We start from the raw sequence: 18,657 nt of genomic DNA, 5'->3' as shown, positions 1-18,657 counted from the left end.
CAATTTAGTGCATGAAGAGCGGCGCTAGCTCCCCTATCGCGGACCAGGTCCCAGAGAGCGGTGCTCCAGAGCTCAGCGCCTGGCGGAAAGAGAGTGCGCCCAGGACTCACGGCCTGAACACTCACCCAGCAGCGAGGAGAAGGAGGCCGAGGTGTCGATCGCGCTTTGGAAGTTCTCCTCCATCTTTAGGCCGTCCAGCATGTTCGGGCCGGGAGGACCTGTAGAGGAGAAGAAACGATGCGTCTGACGTCCGTGTCCGCTGGGACTGGCGCCAGCAGCCACCGCACTCCTGGGAAAGAACTGAGGGAGTGTCCAGGGCGACCAGAATCAGCCAGGAGGATAGAGTCCAGCCAAGAGAATGTAGGGTGGGAGGAGAGATCAGTCACAGCGAACTGCTCTGACTGATCTGATTTCACTTGAAGTCAACACGTTATGTACTTAGGCCTCCGCCCCCCAACTGCGTTTCTCCTTCTCTTGCCCCCCCACCCCCACCTACATCCCTTGCCCCAGGTTTTCCATCCCGAATCCGACTCCGCCCCAACCTATACTAAGGTGGGCCCTCGGGACGTCTCTGCAGGAACCCAGCTACTGGGGTATGATGGGTATATAAAGAGTGGGTACCCTCCCTCGCGCGACCGGGTCCAGGCACGCGGGACGATGGGGTTTGCAATCCCGCGTCCCAGCCGCCCCGTTGCGGTCCTCACCTGCCCCAGGTCGAGAAGGGGCACAGTAAGGGACCCGGAGAGCGTCCCGCCCGCTTCTGGACTCCTGGCGCTGCGCTCTGCTGGGGGGCGCGCGGTAGCGGGTGTGCGGGGCGCTCAGGGAGGTCCTCCCGCCAGTCGGCCAGTGCCGGGAATGTCTGCAGAAGCAAAAGAGTCGCCTTGGGGAGGAGCCCCGGCTGGCCCGGCTCACTCTTGGATGCATTTCAAGTCAACTTTCAGAAACACGCCCGCCGAGCCACAGCCTAGGCACGGGCAGCCTTACTTACCTGGTAGGCGAGCTCTCTCCCAGTGACTGGAGCAGAGAGAAGTTGCGGAGCGCTGCTGGAAGCTTCTGCCCGGGAAGGCGTCGCCCCCGAGACTGCAGCCGGAGGAGCCGCCCTCGGCTTCGGAGCGCCGGGGAGGGAGCCGGAGCGAACGCCGGCCCCTGGCTCTGCTCCCCGGCGCGCCCGGGCTGGGCCGGGACGCGGTCGCGAGCTGCCGGCCTTCCCGGGACGTCCTACCAGCCCGCGTCGCTCCTCAGCGGGAGGAGAGGGCCGGTTGCTTCTCCGAGGCTAGGAGGGAAGGCAGAGGCCCAGGGTCCTGGGTGCGAGTCGGCCCTGCTTCGCCGGGGCGGATCCTGCAGCTTCTGACAGGGGCCGAGGCGCTGCGTGCGCGGCGGCGGAGAGGGGGTGGGGTGCGCTGGGCGGGGGGCTGGCAGCGCGTCCCGTGGCGGGGCCGTGGTGCTGCCTTTCCCAGCCTGGCTGCGCGGCCACCACACGGCCGCTGCCCTCTGCGCCCCTCCGCCTCTGGGAGCTCTCGGACACGCTAAGTGTCCTCCGCTCCACGTGTAACTGTTACCTCGGGGCGCTCTGGCCCGGTCGCTCCCCAGTGCCCCCCACCCGGACAGGGCCTTTGAGGAGATGTCGGCGCTTCCTGGACAGCGGTGCCGCCACGAGGATTCCCCCGCCGCTCTCCAACTGCTGCTATAAAAGCGCTGCAATCCTTACTCGGGCCCCGGGAAGCGCTGAGAAGCTGTTTAGCGCCAGTGGATGTGGGCCCAGCAGCTCCTAGCTCCTCAAACCCCTCATCACCCGAGGGCTCTCGCCAGTTCCCAACTTCCTTTAAGCTCGAACCATATTCACTGATGGGGCGTACAGAGGCCATGGGACTCACGGCCTAAGAATCATGCTCTTGGGAGACACTAGGTGGGATCTGCCCCCCAGATGATGAACTTGCAATGACACTCAGCAGGAAATCAGGTAAAGGGACATTGTTAGGGGAAAAAAGTATCTGGGGGGAAATGTGAATTATCTGCATCTCCTAACTTTAATTTACAATAACAGACCTTTAGCCCCCTCCAGAGCAGGAATAAGGCCTTATCCGTCTGTATAGCCCAAGAGGTAAGCATGTTGTGTGGCCCCAAGTGGATGCTCAACAAATAAATTACAATGCTGGCTAGCGTTTATCATTTATTTTGTGCCAGCTTTGTTACATAGTCACCTCATTTAATCTTTACAACAACCTCCATGAAGTGGAGACAATTGTCCCAATCTTACAGTTGAGGGAAATGGAAGCGAATTCATGGAATCCGAGTCCCATCATCTGAATACAATGGGAAGGTTCAGTTCAATTCAGTGTGATTCTCTGGGGCACCTTCAGTTCCTAAACTGAACCGAACTGAGATGAAATTGGCAGGCCGTTTGACATGGTGAACTCAAGCAGAGAAGATGCCGCATAGCCAGGGTTTTTCTATTACCTCCTCCAAAGACAGAGCCACTTCTTTATTCTTAAAGAAAAAGTGCTGGCAGCAACTTGCTCTAATGTGCTTAGGAGCAGCGACCCCACTAAGCACTAAGAAAGCCATTCTAAGTGCTTTCTGCCAGCAGGCACAAGCCAAACACTGAATATGACTCCAGAGGAACGAGGGGAAATGGCAAAGAGGCTAATACGTTATATTTGAATGCTGCTTTACACTTTCCAGGCATTTTCACATACATGATTTTGCTTGATCTTTACAGCAAACCTGTGAGGTAAGCAGAACAGTTTTATCTTTTGTTTCAGATGAATCTTTGGAGCTTAGCACGGCTGGGAGATTTCCCTGATGTTGCCCAGATGGCTAGTGGCATGTCTCCTAACACCTGACTTCTGTCCTTTCTGTCACCCCAGGTAGAGCAGGGTGTAAAAAAAATACAAACTACAAGTATTATTAGGATAATATGTGAAATAGAAGTTAAGCAAGAAAAAAATGGAATAGGACAGATACAACCATAAGGAATATTTTTATTTATATACCCGGCAGAGTTTTGGTTTCACTAAAGGTCTTATATGAAATATATGAAATACATTTTAACTAGTGGTAAGACTGTTCCTTTTAGTGAATATCCTGAAAGTAGATAGATTGTCATTTGACCTGAAACTCAAATCTTTCAAACAATTCTTACATCCACCCACAAGGCAGCTTGATTAGTGTAGATCACACAGGTTTTTGGTGAGAATGTCTCCCCAGCCATTGGGCACTTCAGGATGGGGACGGCGCCTCAAAATCACATCATAAGTCATATCACTTTTAGTGCAGACCTAGACACATACAATGGATGAACAAATGCCTTTTACTTGGTTGAGGAATGAGTAGAACTCTCACTACAGTCAGAAGGCACTGCAGTGAAGGGTCAGGAATCAAAGGACCTCAGTTCCATTCCCAGCTTTGCCACTGAATTGGTCTGGGCCATCAGTTCACCTCTTTAGATGTCAATACCTCTCTGGAATGAAGGGTCTACATTATGTGGTTGGTCAGGCCCTCATAGTCTAAAGTCTGTGAAATCAGACTGGCTTTGGCCAGTGGGATAGGCAGTAGAACCAACAGATCCATATGGGATGCTGAGCAGTGGTTGCCTAGGTATAGTCTTGGCTGATGTGTTTAAGTGATGTGCCTAAACCAATAAAGATAAAACTTATTTATTCGGAGTTTTCTCTTTTGTGATTTGTTTGCCCTCTTTCAATGAAGTAGGAGTCATGAATCCCACTCCTACCCCAGGATTGTTTCAGTTTGGCCTTATCCAACTCAGTGACATGGATGGGTGGGTTGAGCACAGGTAGATCATTCTGACCCCTCTATGAAAGATCCTCCTAACCATGCCTCATGTTTTTCCTTGTGGTTTAAACTCAAACGCTTTTATTTTACCTTTTAAATGAAAGAAGATGCCACAGAGCCACTGCCCAGAAGCCATTTATGAAGAATCAGCCATCTTCTCCCTTTTATCAAAAAGAAGTACTCTGAGAATTCATGGGAATGAGGTGAATAGGCTTCAGAGGGGACCCAGAAGATTACACGTTTAGAGTTGGAAATGATTTTAAAGCTTATGTGGTCCAACCATTTAGTTTGTAATGGATCAAAATTCATTTACCTAAAGTTTCCACCCTCTGTTCCATTGATTCCTCGGGGCTAGCCATTCAGGAAGTCAAATCCTGCCTCTAAAACTTTCAGATGAAGGCAGAGCTGGCCTCACTCTCCTGCCCAGTCTTTGAATCTGATCCAGTTTTCCTGTCTCTTATAAATTATGGCACCCAGGACTGCTGTGAGTTTCCAGTGATAGTGTGTTCAGGGTGTTTCTCAAGCAATATAACACCCATTAATGTTCCTGATTTTGTGTGAGCATTTTCTTTTTTTCTTTTTCTTTTTTTTTTTTTTTTTTTTGAGATGGAGTCTCTCTGTGCCGCCCAGGCTGAAGTGCAGTGTTGCGATCTCAGCTCACTGCAAGCTCCGCCTCCCAGGTTCAAGCCGTTCTCCTGCCTCAGCCTCCTGAGGCACCCGCCACCACGCCCAGCTAATTTTTTTGTCTTTTTAGTAGAAATGAAGTTTCACCGTGTTAGCCAAGATGGTCTCGATCTCCTGACCTCTTGATCCACCCACCTCAGCCTCCCAAAGTGCTGGGATTACAGGTGTAAGCCACCGTGCCCGGCCTTGTGTACATTTCAATGGCTGCTGTTGACTCACACTGTATGTGTCATTAATAAACCTCCTCAGTCCTTTTCCACATGGTCTGCTGGTAGGGCCCATCTCTGCCATATCGCGTTTGTACAATTGATGTTTGGATCCAAGTGTGAAATTTATCCCTGCTAAGAGACAGGTAGCTGTTGTATCAGAAATCTTGCGACTTCAAGCATATCCCAAGAGATCCGGAAACTATGTCTTAAGCCTAGTGCTTTGTTTTGAGAGAGAAATATGTGGCCCTTGCCAAGCTGGTCTGGAAGCTCCATCATTGGAGGAAGAGAGCCAGGACCAATCAATGGGTGCATCTGTGGGTCCCAGGGGTATGTGAGGCCTTGTAACTTGGGGATACTTCTCCAAGTAGGAGGTTTCCCTGGTCCTGTTCCAATTCTGTCATCTGTCTTCAGCCCAATAGCAATTTGTAGAAGATGGGGGTGGAACATGCCAAATAGCTATGGAGCTACCCCTTCTATGGCAGAAAACAGAGAAGCAAAAATATCAGATACATGAGTCTTTGTGGCTGAGATTTAGGGAGAGGAGTGAGGAGAGAGCAGTCAGAGACCAATGCTTGGTGAGAGAGAAGAAGAAAGGGCGGAGGACAGACATCCTGCTATAGAGTGGAGATGACAGGAACACATTTTTTTACTTTCCTTTTCTCGCTCTCATTTCTGTGTTTTATTAAGGGAAACACAAAGGGAAAATTGTGTTATTTGTTTAAAAATGTCAAAGTGCATTTCAAGCAAGAGGAAAAGAAGCAGGAACATTACCGCCTAGAATGGCAATATTCTAACGAGGACAGCCAAAGACTGGCTCATGGTTGTGGGGACACACTTGAACTACACACTACCCTTACCTGGATTATTTTCATGTGAATCCCCCAGTCCTGTGTTGACATTCAGATCTCTCAACAGAGCTGGAGGACCAGGTGCCTCTCATGTTCTAGGGTGAAAGGGCCATCCCAAACCAGCTGCTGGAATAGGAGGAAAGTCTGACAATGCAAATGTGGATATTGTTCCCTAAGCTTAAGGCAGATTCTCCCTCCAGCCGGGCAAGGACAGCCCTAGGCAAGGAGGAGACTTGTCCAGGCTAGCAAGAGTACCATTGAAAGCAGCACATTCTTTGGACCTCGAAGTAAAATTACCTACATGCCCACTTTATCTTCCTGCTGTCTCATGAGCTCCTTAAGAAAAGGTTCCATGTCAGACTCCCCTGTGATTCTCCCCAGCATGGCACAATGCTTCACATACTGAAGAGACTCCGTGGATGTTTGTTGTCTAAGTACGAATGCCCTGAAGTCATAGTCTACTTCATGCCATAGCTCAGCATGCCGTAACTCACATCATAAGTCACATCACTTTTAGTGCAGACCTAGACACATACAATTGATGAACAAATGCCCTTTACTTAGCTGAGGAATGAGTAGAGTTCTCACTACAGCCAGGAGTGGAAACAGGCCTGAGTTCAAATCCCAGCGCTGACATTAGTAAGCCATTTAATCTTAAATTATTCAACCTCTCCATGTTTCAGTTTCCTTATTGGTACAAGAAGAGGAATGATATTCCCCCAGAGTTATTGTGACAGTTAATAGCAACAATGGCTGTGAAACATCTAATAATCTGACCAACTTAATGTTCGGACTCTGTAAGTCTCCTCTACCATCCCTCTGAATGAGTTTCTGAAGGGAAATCACCTTGGCTTTGCCCTGTTCTTATGAGTAAACAGGAACCACGCCAGCATTCAGGCAGAGTCCCTGTGCCTAGTGACAGCGGTTGTCATGGTGTAACTGAGGGGTTTCTGCACCTGGGATAGGCTGTCCTCCATGGCTGGGTTCATGGCATTGCAGGGCAGTTAAGAAGACGGGCCCTGGGGACAGACAGACATGGGATTGGTTGTTGACACTGCCACCAATGATGGCCTTGGACAAGTTCTTTAATCTCTCCAAGCCTCCATTTCCTCATTTGGTAAACTGAGGAAATTATTGGGCTGTTTTTCTGTGTGTTTAAATAAAATAATAAATACAAAATACCTAACACAATGCTAGGAACATCGTAAGGATTCAGTGAATTGTAGCTGCTATTGTTATCATTCTCACCAATATTGAACAATAAGCAGCTCTAGAACCATGTTTTATTTACATCTGATATACCTAACACTTGAACATAGGTGTCCAGAGAATGTAACTTGAATTAACCTAAACCGAACTGAATTGAAGACAGTCCCTGGTGCTGAGTGAGGCTCACGTAGTGTTTGGCTCTTGGTTCTACCCACACTTGAGATGGCATTTCTCCTGGAGCAGTCCCACGTGTTCCCTAACAAGTCCCCAGATTGCAGGCTTCCTGCATGAGGCCCTCACTCATGGGCTCTGGCAAACCCTATCTTTGACATATATGTGTGATACTTCACACCAAATACCAGAAACCTGGAAATAATGGGGGGGAGGGTGGGGCACAAAAAGTGAACTCCCCCAGACATCAAAACAGGGAGAGATCTGTGAAGAGGTGGGGTCTGTTAGCTCCTGGGCCTGGTTCATGTGCCACCACATCTCAGTTACCACGCGGTGAATGTACGGATGAATTTGGCAGAGGTCCTCGGGGACAATGCACAGGGAGCAGTTGGGAGCCTGGCTGAAGCCTTTTTGCATCATTAGGGTGTCCCTGTGCTGGCTACAACAGCTAAGAACAGGCCCCACAGGCAGGCAATGCCTAGGGCAGAGGCAGCTTGCCTGAATTAGCGCTGTGTTGAAACAGGTGCAGAGGCCATCTCCATCAAGCCAGCAGCAAGACTCCAGCTTCCTACAGGTATTTTCAGGAAGGGACTCTACCTGTGTCTTCATCTACCAAGGGCATTAAACCACAATGGGACTGAGAATGCCCCTGCCCCTGAATGTACATCCATCCTCATTCTTCTGATGGATATGCCCTGTTTATTCCATTGTTAATTTATTTATATAATATATCTCTCCTAGTTTCTAAACAGGATTTGAGGTGACAAACACTACCAATAATGAAATGAATTTTTTTAATTAAAATTATATACTGGGAGCAGAAAAGCAAATCATACCCCCTCCCAAATAATAATGTGGGGCTAAATATTTGAATTGTGGTAGAATGTTAAATGTCACTCTGTGTTTACAAGGTGAGACAGAGAAAAGCAAAGCTTTACAAAATTGTTACGATCCAATCAAACTGTGTTTCCAACATTATTTCTATGTCTAGCTGGCTTAGGACAGAGTCTATAATAAAAGAACATATGTAACTCATGACAATGGAGATCAGACCTGTGACCTCACGAACAGTGTTTGAAAATTTTTTACTTTTGTTTATTGACTGTATCTCACCTCTTGTGAAAAGAATTATAGCAAATGTAAAACAAATGATGTATACAACAAGTTAATAAGATAGAACTACAAAACCAGGAAGAGAGAAAACAGATAATATTAAATATAAGAGTTAACAGTTGTCTCTTTGAGGGCAGCAACTATGATAACACGGTTCAGTCTAACATAGTTCTAAGTACATACTTGGCACTTGTTATGTGTGAACATTTGAGCAAATGAATACCATGAATGAGAGTCCAATTTGCCTTTGAGCTTCCTGGCGGCTAGGGCAAAAAGAGAGATAACCAGCTTATAGATATTTTTGCACCTGGATTAGAGCGGTAATTGTGGATTTGTTTGATTAAACAAAAAAGAAAATGTACCCTTAATCCTCATACCTCTAGATTCTTGTGCCCAAGGAAGCAAACAGTGAATCTTTCCATCCCACTCCTCAGCACAGCGCCTTACATAAAATAAATATTTGTTGCACGAATATATTAATAAGATCATTAAAATAAAGGGTTTTTGATGCATCTAAGACGTGATTCCATTTCCTCCTTTCCTATCCCATCAATAACTTATCCCCAATCCTTTTTTAACCTTAAAGTTCAGAGAGGAAAAAAATTTGTCAGGAGAATACCGAAGGTGAAGGTATTCCAGGTAGATGACATGGCTTCAGCAAAGGCATCTGGGGAGAAAGTCAAGGTAAGTTAGAAAATCTCTGTGCACAGAAGGAAATGGGGCAACACAGGAGGTTCAAATACTGGACTTTAAGTTTATGACTCCACAGGCCATAGAGAGCCTTTGGAAGTTTGGGATTGGAGGAGTAAAATAATCAGGGGTTTGGTCTATGTTTATTAATTCTGGTATCAGTGTGGCTAATGAATTCAAAGAAAGGAGAAGAGGGAGGTAGAGCAGATAAACTTAGTTACTCTAGTATAAGTGAGAAATTCAAGGCCTGGCGGAGGGCAGGGAAATTACATTGAGGGGGATGAATGTAAGAGCAATATCAGAAATCAAGTCAAAAAGTCCAGCATCTGTTTAGTTGTGAAGTGAGAAAAAATGATGGGGAAAAGGCATCAAAGAGGCTTGGGGAACAGTGTGGCAGTAATAGAAATAGGAAATGCAGGAGGAAAGCAGCAGGATGGGGTGCAAGAAGAAGTTTGGTGACTTTTCAAAATGTTTTCCCATCCATTATCTCATTGATTTCATATGCAAACAGAGTGAGATCCACCCTGAATGTCAGCTGGAAACTGCTCTGCCCCTGTTTAGAGCTGCCAAGTTTCAATGAGCAAACGTATGCCTTGATCCTTCTGATGGTACCAGGGCACCCACTGGCAGGTGCCCTGCCCTCTCCAGGCAGCCCCAAAGCTTCGCCAGGGCTCAGCCACCCCATCCTGGCTCTGAGCCAGCAGCAGCTAAAAACTGGGTAGTGCAAACACTGCGGCCTGCCATGCTTGCCAGGAACATGGATGGGTGTGCCCCGGAGTTCAGCCAGAGTCTCCCAGAACATCTGGGCAGGGTGGGGAGGGAGGAGCACAGCCATTGGAGTTTCTTTAGCATCTCATCTTTCTTCCCGCTGGGTAGCAGGCTCTGGTTTCACCACTGACTCACTTCCAGGCACAGGCAAGTGGTTTCACCCCAGGCTGCAACTTCTCCCCTGAGCAATGGGGCAGATAATATTTCTCACCTCCTTAGGACAGCAAGACATTAATGAGAGGGCTCTGCATGCTCCTGGCTGAGCCTCAGTTGGATGGCACAAGCAATTGCACAGAGAGAAGAAACACTGACCTAGTCATAAAAAGTCAGTCCTGGACGGGGCTCCAGCGCAGAGCTGATCTAGCCTCTCACCTCACAGATGAGGGGCCTCCAGTCTGTAGCCACGACCACTCCCAGCTGTCATCTGTTGGTTTTCGGATATATATGTTGGGGCCTCTTATGGATCCCTACATCCCAAGGAAAATCCAAATTTCTCTGCACAAGCTGGTCCCACTGAACATTTCCAGCCTCCTCTCCCTCATTCCCCTTCTTTCTTCCCTCCTCCTCACTCAACTCCAGGCATTCACAACTCTACATTACCCACCCCCCCACACCCCGACACACACACACGGTGACTCAGACACTCCCCATCCATTTTCCTGGCACAGGTCTGTGCTCTGCTACCCAATCAGCAGTGTCCTCAGGCAGGAGTCCACTTCCCTTTCTTCTCTGCCCCGTTGAAAACCCACCTCTTAAGCCCTCAGACAGGTAATTAGCACCTCCTCTGCCTGGCAGGCTGTTTAGCATTTATCACAAGGTATCTCCAGTTTTCCTTTAGATATCTGCCTCCTTCACTAGAAAACACACAGATGTGTGACTTAGAGAGCTTAGTGTCCTCAGAACCTCCCAGAGTCAGGCCCTGGTGACAGATGTGGGAAATGAAGAAGGAAAAATGCAGATTATAATAGGGTTTACAAACCAAGGGTGCAAAAAAAGTGCAGTGAAGTCTCCCTCCAGTCCCTGCTCTCTGCCCAGCTCTCCCTGATATATAACATGCCAGGTAGTAGGTTATGAGGTATCCTTCAGTTTCTTTAAGAGTACCCCCCAAAAACCACAACACAAATATAGATCCTTTACTTCCCGCTTTGTAACCCAAAACATAAACTTTTTTTTTACAGACGCCCTTTAAAATCTTTCAAGTTTCTCATATTCATCCTCCCTCTATTCAAATCTTCAACTCATAGGTTTACCTATCCATGAAACAAATAATACCACACATTTAATGTAAGTCACAGTACATGTGCATCTTGCCTTTAAAAATGATTGAGTTCCTGGGAAATCATGTAAAATCACATTTGTATTAAAGTAGTCACATTTCCAGTGCATTGAAGGGGCATGTTGTTTAAAGATATTCAGGAGTGTATTTTCTTACCGATGAGGAAACGGTATATTCTGCTACTCCCCAAACTGTTGATTCGGTTCAGATTTGCTAACACCTCATTTTTTAGAACCCAGTAACACAGATTTAAATGAAAGCAAGTTTCTCTGTCTAGTGAGAAAAAGGGTAAAATTTAGAGCCAGAGTTCCTCCCACAGAAACCCCTTCAAACCCAAAATACAGGGAACTGATAGCCCTGGTTGACCCCACCTTTTCATCTATGGAGCCAGATTCTGTGGACACATATGCAGCTTCCTTGGGATTGGCAAGGTAGTGAGAAGCTGCTTCCATGATTTCAGCTTGCAATGGCACCATCTAATGATTTTAAAGAAATTTCTTTTAGAGACAGAGTCTCACTCTGTTGCCCAGGCTGGAGTGCAGTGCCATGATCATGGTTCACTATAACCTCCAGCTCCTGAGCTCAAGTGATCCTCCTGCCTCAGCCTCCCAAGAAGCTGGGACTACAAGCATGTGCCACCATTCCCGGTTAATTTTTTAAATTTTTTGTAGAGGCGCAGTCTTGCTATGTTGCCCAGGTTGCTCCAGACTCCTGGCCTCAAGCGATCCTCCCATCACAGCCTCCCAAAACTCTGAGAGTACAGGCATGAGCCACCATACCGGCTGGCCACCTAATGACTTTAACTGTTCAAGATTGTAAATCAGGGGTCCATCAACTACAGCCAGGGGACAAATTCAACCCATTGCTTGTTTTTTGCACAGCCTGCAAACTAAAAGTTTTTACATTTTTAAGTGACTTTTAAGATTAAAAGAAAAATATTTTGTGACATGTGAAAATTATATGAACAATTTACATTTCAGTGTTCATAACGAAGTTTTGTTAGGACACCTTCATGCTCCTTCGTTTAGTGACTGCCTATGACTGCTGTCATCCTACAGCAACACAGTCGAATAGTTGGAATTGCAAAGTCGAAAGCCTAAAATATTTACTATCTGTCCCTTCACAGAAAAAGCTTGCCAAACCCTGTTCTAAAAGATACTATAAGACCCAAAGTAGATGTCCAGATGAAACAGATGCATCTCTTTCAGCTTTAGGTGTCTGTACCCGGCCAAATAGGATCTCAGTGGTGAGACTTTTGTTCTTCTTGAAGAAAAGCATCGCCACCATGAACCAATGTTGAGAGATTCCTCATCTGCATCAGAAGGTCAAGCTAACCTTTCTCAGCTACTCATTCTTGGAGTCCAAGATGGGCAGATGTAGTGGGCCAGCCAACCACCTCTGCACGCTGCAAGTCCCATTACCCTCCTGCAGAACTACAGTTGTCCACAAGAGGGAAGTAGCTCTCCCGTTTGCAGTTCTCTGGTGGCCTTCCCAGCTTTGGAGGGCGGCCAGCCCATCTGAGCGCTTTGCTGGCTGAGCCTCCATAGAACTTTCTCTAGCTGGATGGTCAGGAATGGGGCCATCTTATTCTGCAGAAACCTATATAAGCTTTCTGAGACCCGGCAAATAGTCCAACATCTTGGTGGCTTATCGTCAAATCTGTTATTCTTGAAGTTTCAGGATTTTTTTTAAAAGAAAGGAAAAGAAATTCTAGTTTCATTCTCTTCTTGCCAACTCCCAAATCCTCTTTTGCTGTATTCCAGCCCAGCACACTGCCCCAGTTTTTCAGCTGTTGTGTCTCAGCTCTAACCCCATTCTTCTCTATCCTGCCTTGCAATGCTGAAGCCGGGACCCTGCAAACCCCCTCTCTGCTTTGCCAGGTGGCTCATGGTAGGCTCCGCTAGGTTAGGGTGGAGGAAGGAGGCATTTCCTTACTAGAAGTTTGCTTGTTTGGACTTCCTTACTTCTACCTCTTGTTCTGATCGACACCTAGAAATGCTTCTTCATCCCAGTGGTAGCATCCCCCTGACAGCAGCTGAAGACAGCTGGCATCTTCCCCAACTCATGCAGAGCTAACTCCACCATGCCCACCTTAAAGGCACTCACACCAGCTGCCTGTGCTCCATCATCAGAGGTCTGGGTCCTGAGTCCACTAGGCATCTCCTCCAAGGCTCTAATTTTTATCATTACAACTTCTTCCTTCTCCCGTAGCTTCACTCTGCCCCAACAGCCCTATGGGTGGTAGGCCCTTTGCAATTGCTCCATTTATGGTAACCTAGTGTTCTCTTCCTGCATTTTCAGTTATGCCTAGTTATCTATTCCTTATATTAAATTTTCTCTAATCAAGCAACTGGGAGTGGCTTTTGTTTCCTAACTGAACTCTGACTGATAGATACTTTTTGTCAGGACTAAAACTAATGAGAGATTTAATTGTGATCATTGGGTCACAGATCCTCCACATGAAAAATTAAGTCTACAAATGCCCACTCTGCATCTACACATGAAAGGCACTGTCTTGAAGCTGAGAAATGGGCACTGCTGATCAACTCGGGTCCTCTACTCCTGACCCTTACTCCGAGGTCTAACCCTGGTTCTTTGCCTTGTCCTGCAAGGCAGCTCCGTGACTGGTGCTTTGGAATGGTAAACAAGCAGGCCAACTGGCTGCCTCCCTCCCCAGCATGTGTTCTTCCTTGTTCCTCTGGCCAACGGTCACCTAGCCGCCCCCCCCGCCCCCCCGCCCCGCCAAGTCCCACCACCCAGACAAAGGAACGCAGAAAAATACAACTATAATATAATATCTCCTGCCCTACAATGGCCTGGAGTGAGAGTCAGTCTCATAGATCTCATCAAAAGGCAGACATCCCTCATTCTCAAGCATGATTCTTTCTAGATAGCACCTTACCTGGGGAGAGAAGAAAGACGCCACCTTGGGCACAGAGAAGTGGGAGCAGAACTTATCTCTGCGACAGCTTAGCTTGACTAAAAATGCCCAGCAGCAGATTTGGATCTGCACAAGGGAAAGAGCAGGACGAGAGGGCAGGTAGGGGCTGAAGAGGGAGAAAAGGAGGCCGATGTGTCTCTGCTAAAATCAAAGCTGGACTCTTTGCAGACCAGCAACTCCCATCAAAGCCCTCTCTTCAGGAGCCACTGAAATGAATCGTGCTGGCTGTAGCATTTAAAAAACAGAGCCTCCTCAGTCATCATCACTGGAAAATACAGACGCAACCAAATTATCTGGGATTCCTTTTAATGAAGCTTTGCCCCTCCTTTCCCAGAATGCCCCAACCAAGGCTCCAGCGGCACTGGGACATTGCTGTGAACTTGAGCGCACCCTGCTGACAAGTGGCTGCAAAGACACAAGGGCCGTCTTAACCTGCCACATCTTCATGCCACATGTGTGCACAGCAGTTTTGAACTTGAAAGTGGTTTTACCCAAACTTTTGTTCTCTTTCCACACTTTTGTGGTGTTAAACAGATTTCAGCATCCTCATCTCCATCTTCTTTCTGGTTTTTCTATCCAGTTCTTTCTCCACGTGGCCCCTGCCCTGCTGGACCCCACCACAGTCCCCTTTTTGCTTCAAGACTATCTGCTTAACCCAACCAAGCCTTGGCTCCTCAAACGACCACGAGCAGCTCTTGGATAATGGACAATTGGAGGGGTGGGAGTTGGGGCAGGGATGGGCAAGGGGAAGCGATTCTCCCTTAACCCTCAGGCTTTCTGGATTTAGAGGCCTAGAAGAAGAGAACCAACCATAGGGAACGGGCACAGAAATTACATTGAGAAAACCATCCCAGACCCACTCTTCCAGCTGACCTCAGGCATGAAAGCCCTGGACCAGAATAGCTAACTGGTCAATCCCTTTCACCTCTTCTGGGAGCTGTGGACTATGGCTCTGAAGAGGTGAGTGCCTGGGTAAGCACAGTCCACCCTATCCCACTTATGGATGGATTCCTTTCTCAAGAATTTACTTCATTTCCTAATGAACATTAAGAATTCAAATTCTTTGATTTAGTCCCTGATATGGTTTGCATCTGTTTCCCCAACCAAATCTCATGTCGAATTGTAATCCCTAATGTTGGAGGTAGGGCCTGGTGGGAAGTGACTGGATTGTGGGGATAGACCTCTCATGAATGGTTTAGTGCCATCCCCTTCATACTGTTCTTGCAATAGTGAGTGAGTTCACATGGAACCTGGTCATTTAAAAGTGTGTGGCATCTCCTCCTGCCCCTCTCTCTTTTGCTCCTGCTCTAGCCATGCTCCTCCTTCATCTTCTGCCATGATTGTAAGCTTCCTGAAGTCTCCCCAGAAGCTGAGCAGATGCCAGCATCATGCTTCCTGTACAGCCTGCAGAACTATGGGCCAATTAAGCTTCTTTTCCTTATAAATTACCCAGCCTCAGGTATTTCTTTATAGCAATTCAAGAACAGACTAATCCAGTCTGCTCTCAAGAAATTTTGAGGGGATGCAAATAGTTCTCAAGCACCCCTCTCCACTCGAGCTGTCAAGTTCACAGTGCCAGTGTGTGAGGAGCCCAGATCAAAGCCAGGTGGACACAGCTGGGGCTGAGAGGGCAGGAGTTACTCTAGGGGCTTATCTCCCCCAGCTTCTGTTCCAGTGTCCACTAACAAGGAGATCTCTTGGATACCTGGATAGAAGACAAGGGCCTTCCCTTCAGACTGCCCTATTTCTAGGATGGCAGATATAAGTCCTTCATGCCACCCCCAACCCCACCACACACACACACACACACACACACACACGCTCCCATCGAAGATCAACACATTGATCACAACAGTGAGCTGAGATGCAGTTCAAATTCCTGCTCCACAGTAAACACAAAATAGCCACTTCAAATCAGATTTAGCCAGACTTCTGGCTAGCTCTGGCCTATTTTAAAGTTAGCATCCTCAAAGCACAAATATGTGATTTATTGTCATCTGGAATATTCACTATTCCAAATCTGAACTCAAAATCAGCTCTGCTATGACCTTGTAAAAATCTCAAGTTCCTCTCCATCTTCTCTTTTTTTATAAATTTGTATCTGTGCTCCTTTGGTGTGTTCTTGAACATGGTCCCACCTCAGTGCCTTTGCACTTCTTCCCTTCAGCCTGTTCCCTCTTCCCCTGGATGCCTCCATGCCTCCTGCCTTCACTTCTTTAGGTCTCATTCAATTACTGCCTGATCAGAGAAAGTGCTCCTGGATCTCTGTAGATAAGCCCATACCCTCCACCTCCATCTCCACACTGTCTTCTTACCTTGTGTTTTCTTCATAGTATTAATCGCCATCAAACCTATTACTTGGTTATCAAAGAGCTGATTTTCTGTTTCCCTTGCTAGAAGATAAGGTCTGTGAGAGCCTCATCTTGTGGTTTGCTTGTTGCTGTTTCCACAATGCCCACAGTAGGCCATTAATAAATGCATGCTTAATGGATGAATGAATACGTGGGTAAATAAACAAAGGAAGAAGTTTGTAAAGGGGAAAACTTTCGCCTCACTCTTCAACGGAACCACCTGCTCTCTGCATGGAGTGACTTGCTACAGAAGCAAGATACAAAAAGTGGACAACCTCCAAGTGAGGTCTTCCTCACACAGCATTCCTATGTACCTCGAGCAAAGTTCATAGTAATAATTTAACTGTAAATGCAAACATCCCTATTCCCTTTTACTGATATAAGCACAAAAATGTACAATATGTACAAACATACAAAACATACATTCTCAACACGTATAAAATGCCTCACTAATTCAGGCTAATTAGACATAAGGCAAAAGTGAATTACTGGAAAGTCCAGACTATTAAATTTTGTAATAGAATACACTTTGATTACTTTCAAATTCAGGGCACTCTCCTTATTCAACATGCAGACACTTAATATCTCTTTAATTCAATTCAACTGCCAAGAAAAGCCACAAACCCAGAAATAATCAAGAAGTCCTTCAGGCATCAGCAGCAATGAAAGTAGCCAAAAATAGCCCCAAAAGGGAAATCTGCTGAGATTCAGTTATTTTGCTAACCAAAAGAAAGTGCTACTCTCATTGACTGTTCAATGCCTATACAAGTAAAACTTTACCAGCACCCAAGTCAAAAGGAAAAAAAAAGAGGAATCAGATACAATAATAACAGTAATAATAATGACTACAACATTAACAACTAATATTTATTGAACACTTAGTACATGACTCTATTCCAATTGCTTTACATGTATTACTTACATAATCTATATAACAACCATATCAGGTATGTGCTAATATTGTCCACATTTTATAGATGATGACACGGAGGTACAGAGAATACAATAATGAAGGTGGAAATAAAAACAAATAACAAGGAACAATCAGGTGGACAGCGATGACCTATGGCCAGAGAAGTAGAAGTTACAACTTAGATTGGAAACATGCTGTCAATCAAAGGAGATGATGATGGAGAATAGAAGTGGCCAAGAGGGAAGACAAGTCAAATACACCAACTATAGAAAGCCCAGTGCAGGGGTATTCAGTGCTGAGACTCCCCTGTGACTCTATGGTATCACTGTTCTGTTGGTCCGTTTGATAAGCAGGGAGTCCGTAAGTCAGCCTTCCCCCATAAAACCTCCACAGTGATTACGAAGACTATAGAGTGCTCAATTTCTTTGAATTTTCATGAACCAGGTACCCAGAATATGACTTGCCTAGAATTCCTAGTCCAGATGTGTTGACAACTCAAGTTATTGCAGGACTGGGCTAAATTTTTGGATTGTTATAACCGGCCCATTTATTTTTTGCAAAGAATAACTTTAAAATGCCTTGAATGTTACTTGGCCTCAAGTAGTTTAAGCAATCTCCCCATAACTTTGTTCTCACTGTTCACTTGCACTATTTTCTTTTTTCAGTGTGAATATGGATTTCAAATTGGAACATTTTTGTATGATCACCAGTTCTGAATTCAGTAGACCCTGGGCTTGTATGTGTACATATTTCTCTTTCAAATCTGGACCATCCACGACCCTTTGACAATAGCTGCTATCTGGTGTGCAAGCAGAAACTACACATGAAGGTGAGTTTCTCCACTGCTCTGGGGTCATGGGGGGCAGGGGCAGGCTGGTAATTTGGAGGTTTAGGGCCATACAAGTGGTCCTTTTCCACTCACTTGTGAGATCTGTCAGCTCTCAGCCTCAAATTGTAAGCAGAACAAGTGAAACTTCCTAGGTTACCGCAGCTCTTTCCAAGCTGTTCCTGCAGAGCAGGATGGGATGCACAGGCTGTGATTCCTGGGAGGCGTCCTAAACAGCCCCTGAAAGAACCCCTCTTAGCCCATGCCATGTCCGGTCCACAGTGTGTTGAACATTCTTACCTGAGACTGATATTTTCCTCCAGGTTTCATTGAGTAATTTGTAAGGCAGCTCTCAGGAATTATTTCCATTCCCAAATCCATCTCAGTTGTTTTTCTAACTGATGCTGTGGCCCCAAAGTACCTCATGGAAGCCAAGCCTCTCACTCACACATGCCACAGGTCCCAGCAGCACTTCTGCCTTGAGGCAGACCCCAAGACTAAAATGTACCCATGAGATCTTGGAGGACACATTTCTGTAGTAAGAATGTATCTCTAACTGCTCCAGGAGCCCAGCTCAGCCTCATCTGTTTCACAGGGTGCTGGAGGGACTCCCCTCTCCAATCACATGCCAGGACTTCTGGGGTGTCATCCCACCATCTCTGTCCCCAGCAGAGTTAATTCCAGGCATGGATGTTCAAAGTCTTCATCACCCCATGATGCCCATATGCATCTAAATGTGGGAACTGACATTTTCCAGACATTTGTGTTCCCTTTTCAAGTGCCAGCACCCTTAAGAAACAGAACTTGGTGTACCTGCTTTTCCTGTGCGGGTGGCCTAGCAGAGACCAGAGAATGGACCTTGTTCC

At 46.6% G+C, this 18,657-nt stretch overlaps 1 protein-coding gene across 1 annotated transcript in view; it reads right to left on the bottom strand.

Moving 5' to 3' along the window:
- Window positions 1–218, bottom strand: part of LMX1A (LIM homeobox transcription factor 1 alpha) — a 155,333-nt gene extending 155,115 nt beyond the window's left edge. Inside the window, exon 1 of the mRNA XM_054451873.1 lies at window positions 126–218. Within this exon, the coding sequence (XP_054307848.1) occupies window positions 126–201 (76 nt within the window). The 5' untranslated portion in view covers window positions 202–218. The remainder of the gene's footprint in view (window positions 1–125) is intronic.
- Between the last annotated feature and the right edge of the window lie 18,439 nt (window positions 219–18,657).

Source organism: Pongo pygmaeus, chromosome 1 (genome assembly GCF_028885625.2).
Source record: "Pongo pygmaeus isolate AG05252 chromosome 1, NHGRI_mPonPyg2-v2.0_pri, whole genome shotgun sequence".
NCBI classification, from domain to species: domain Eukaryota; kingdom Metazoa; phylum Chordata; class Mammalia; order Primates; family Hominidae; genus Pongo; species Pongo pygmaeus.
Note: the sequence above shows the minus strand (reverse complement) of the source record. Positions and strands in the feature narration are given on the sequence as shown.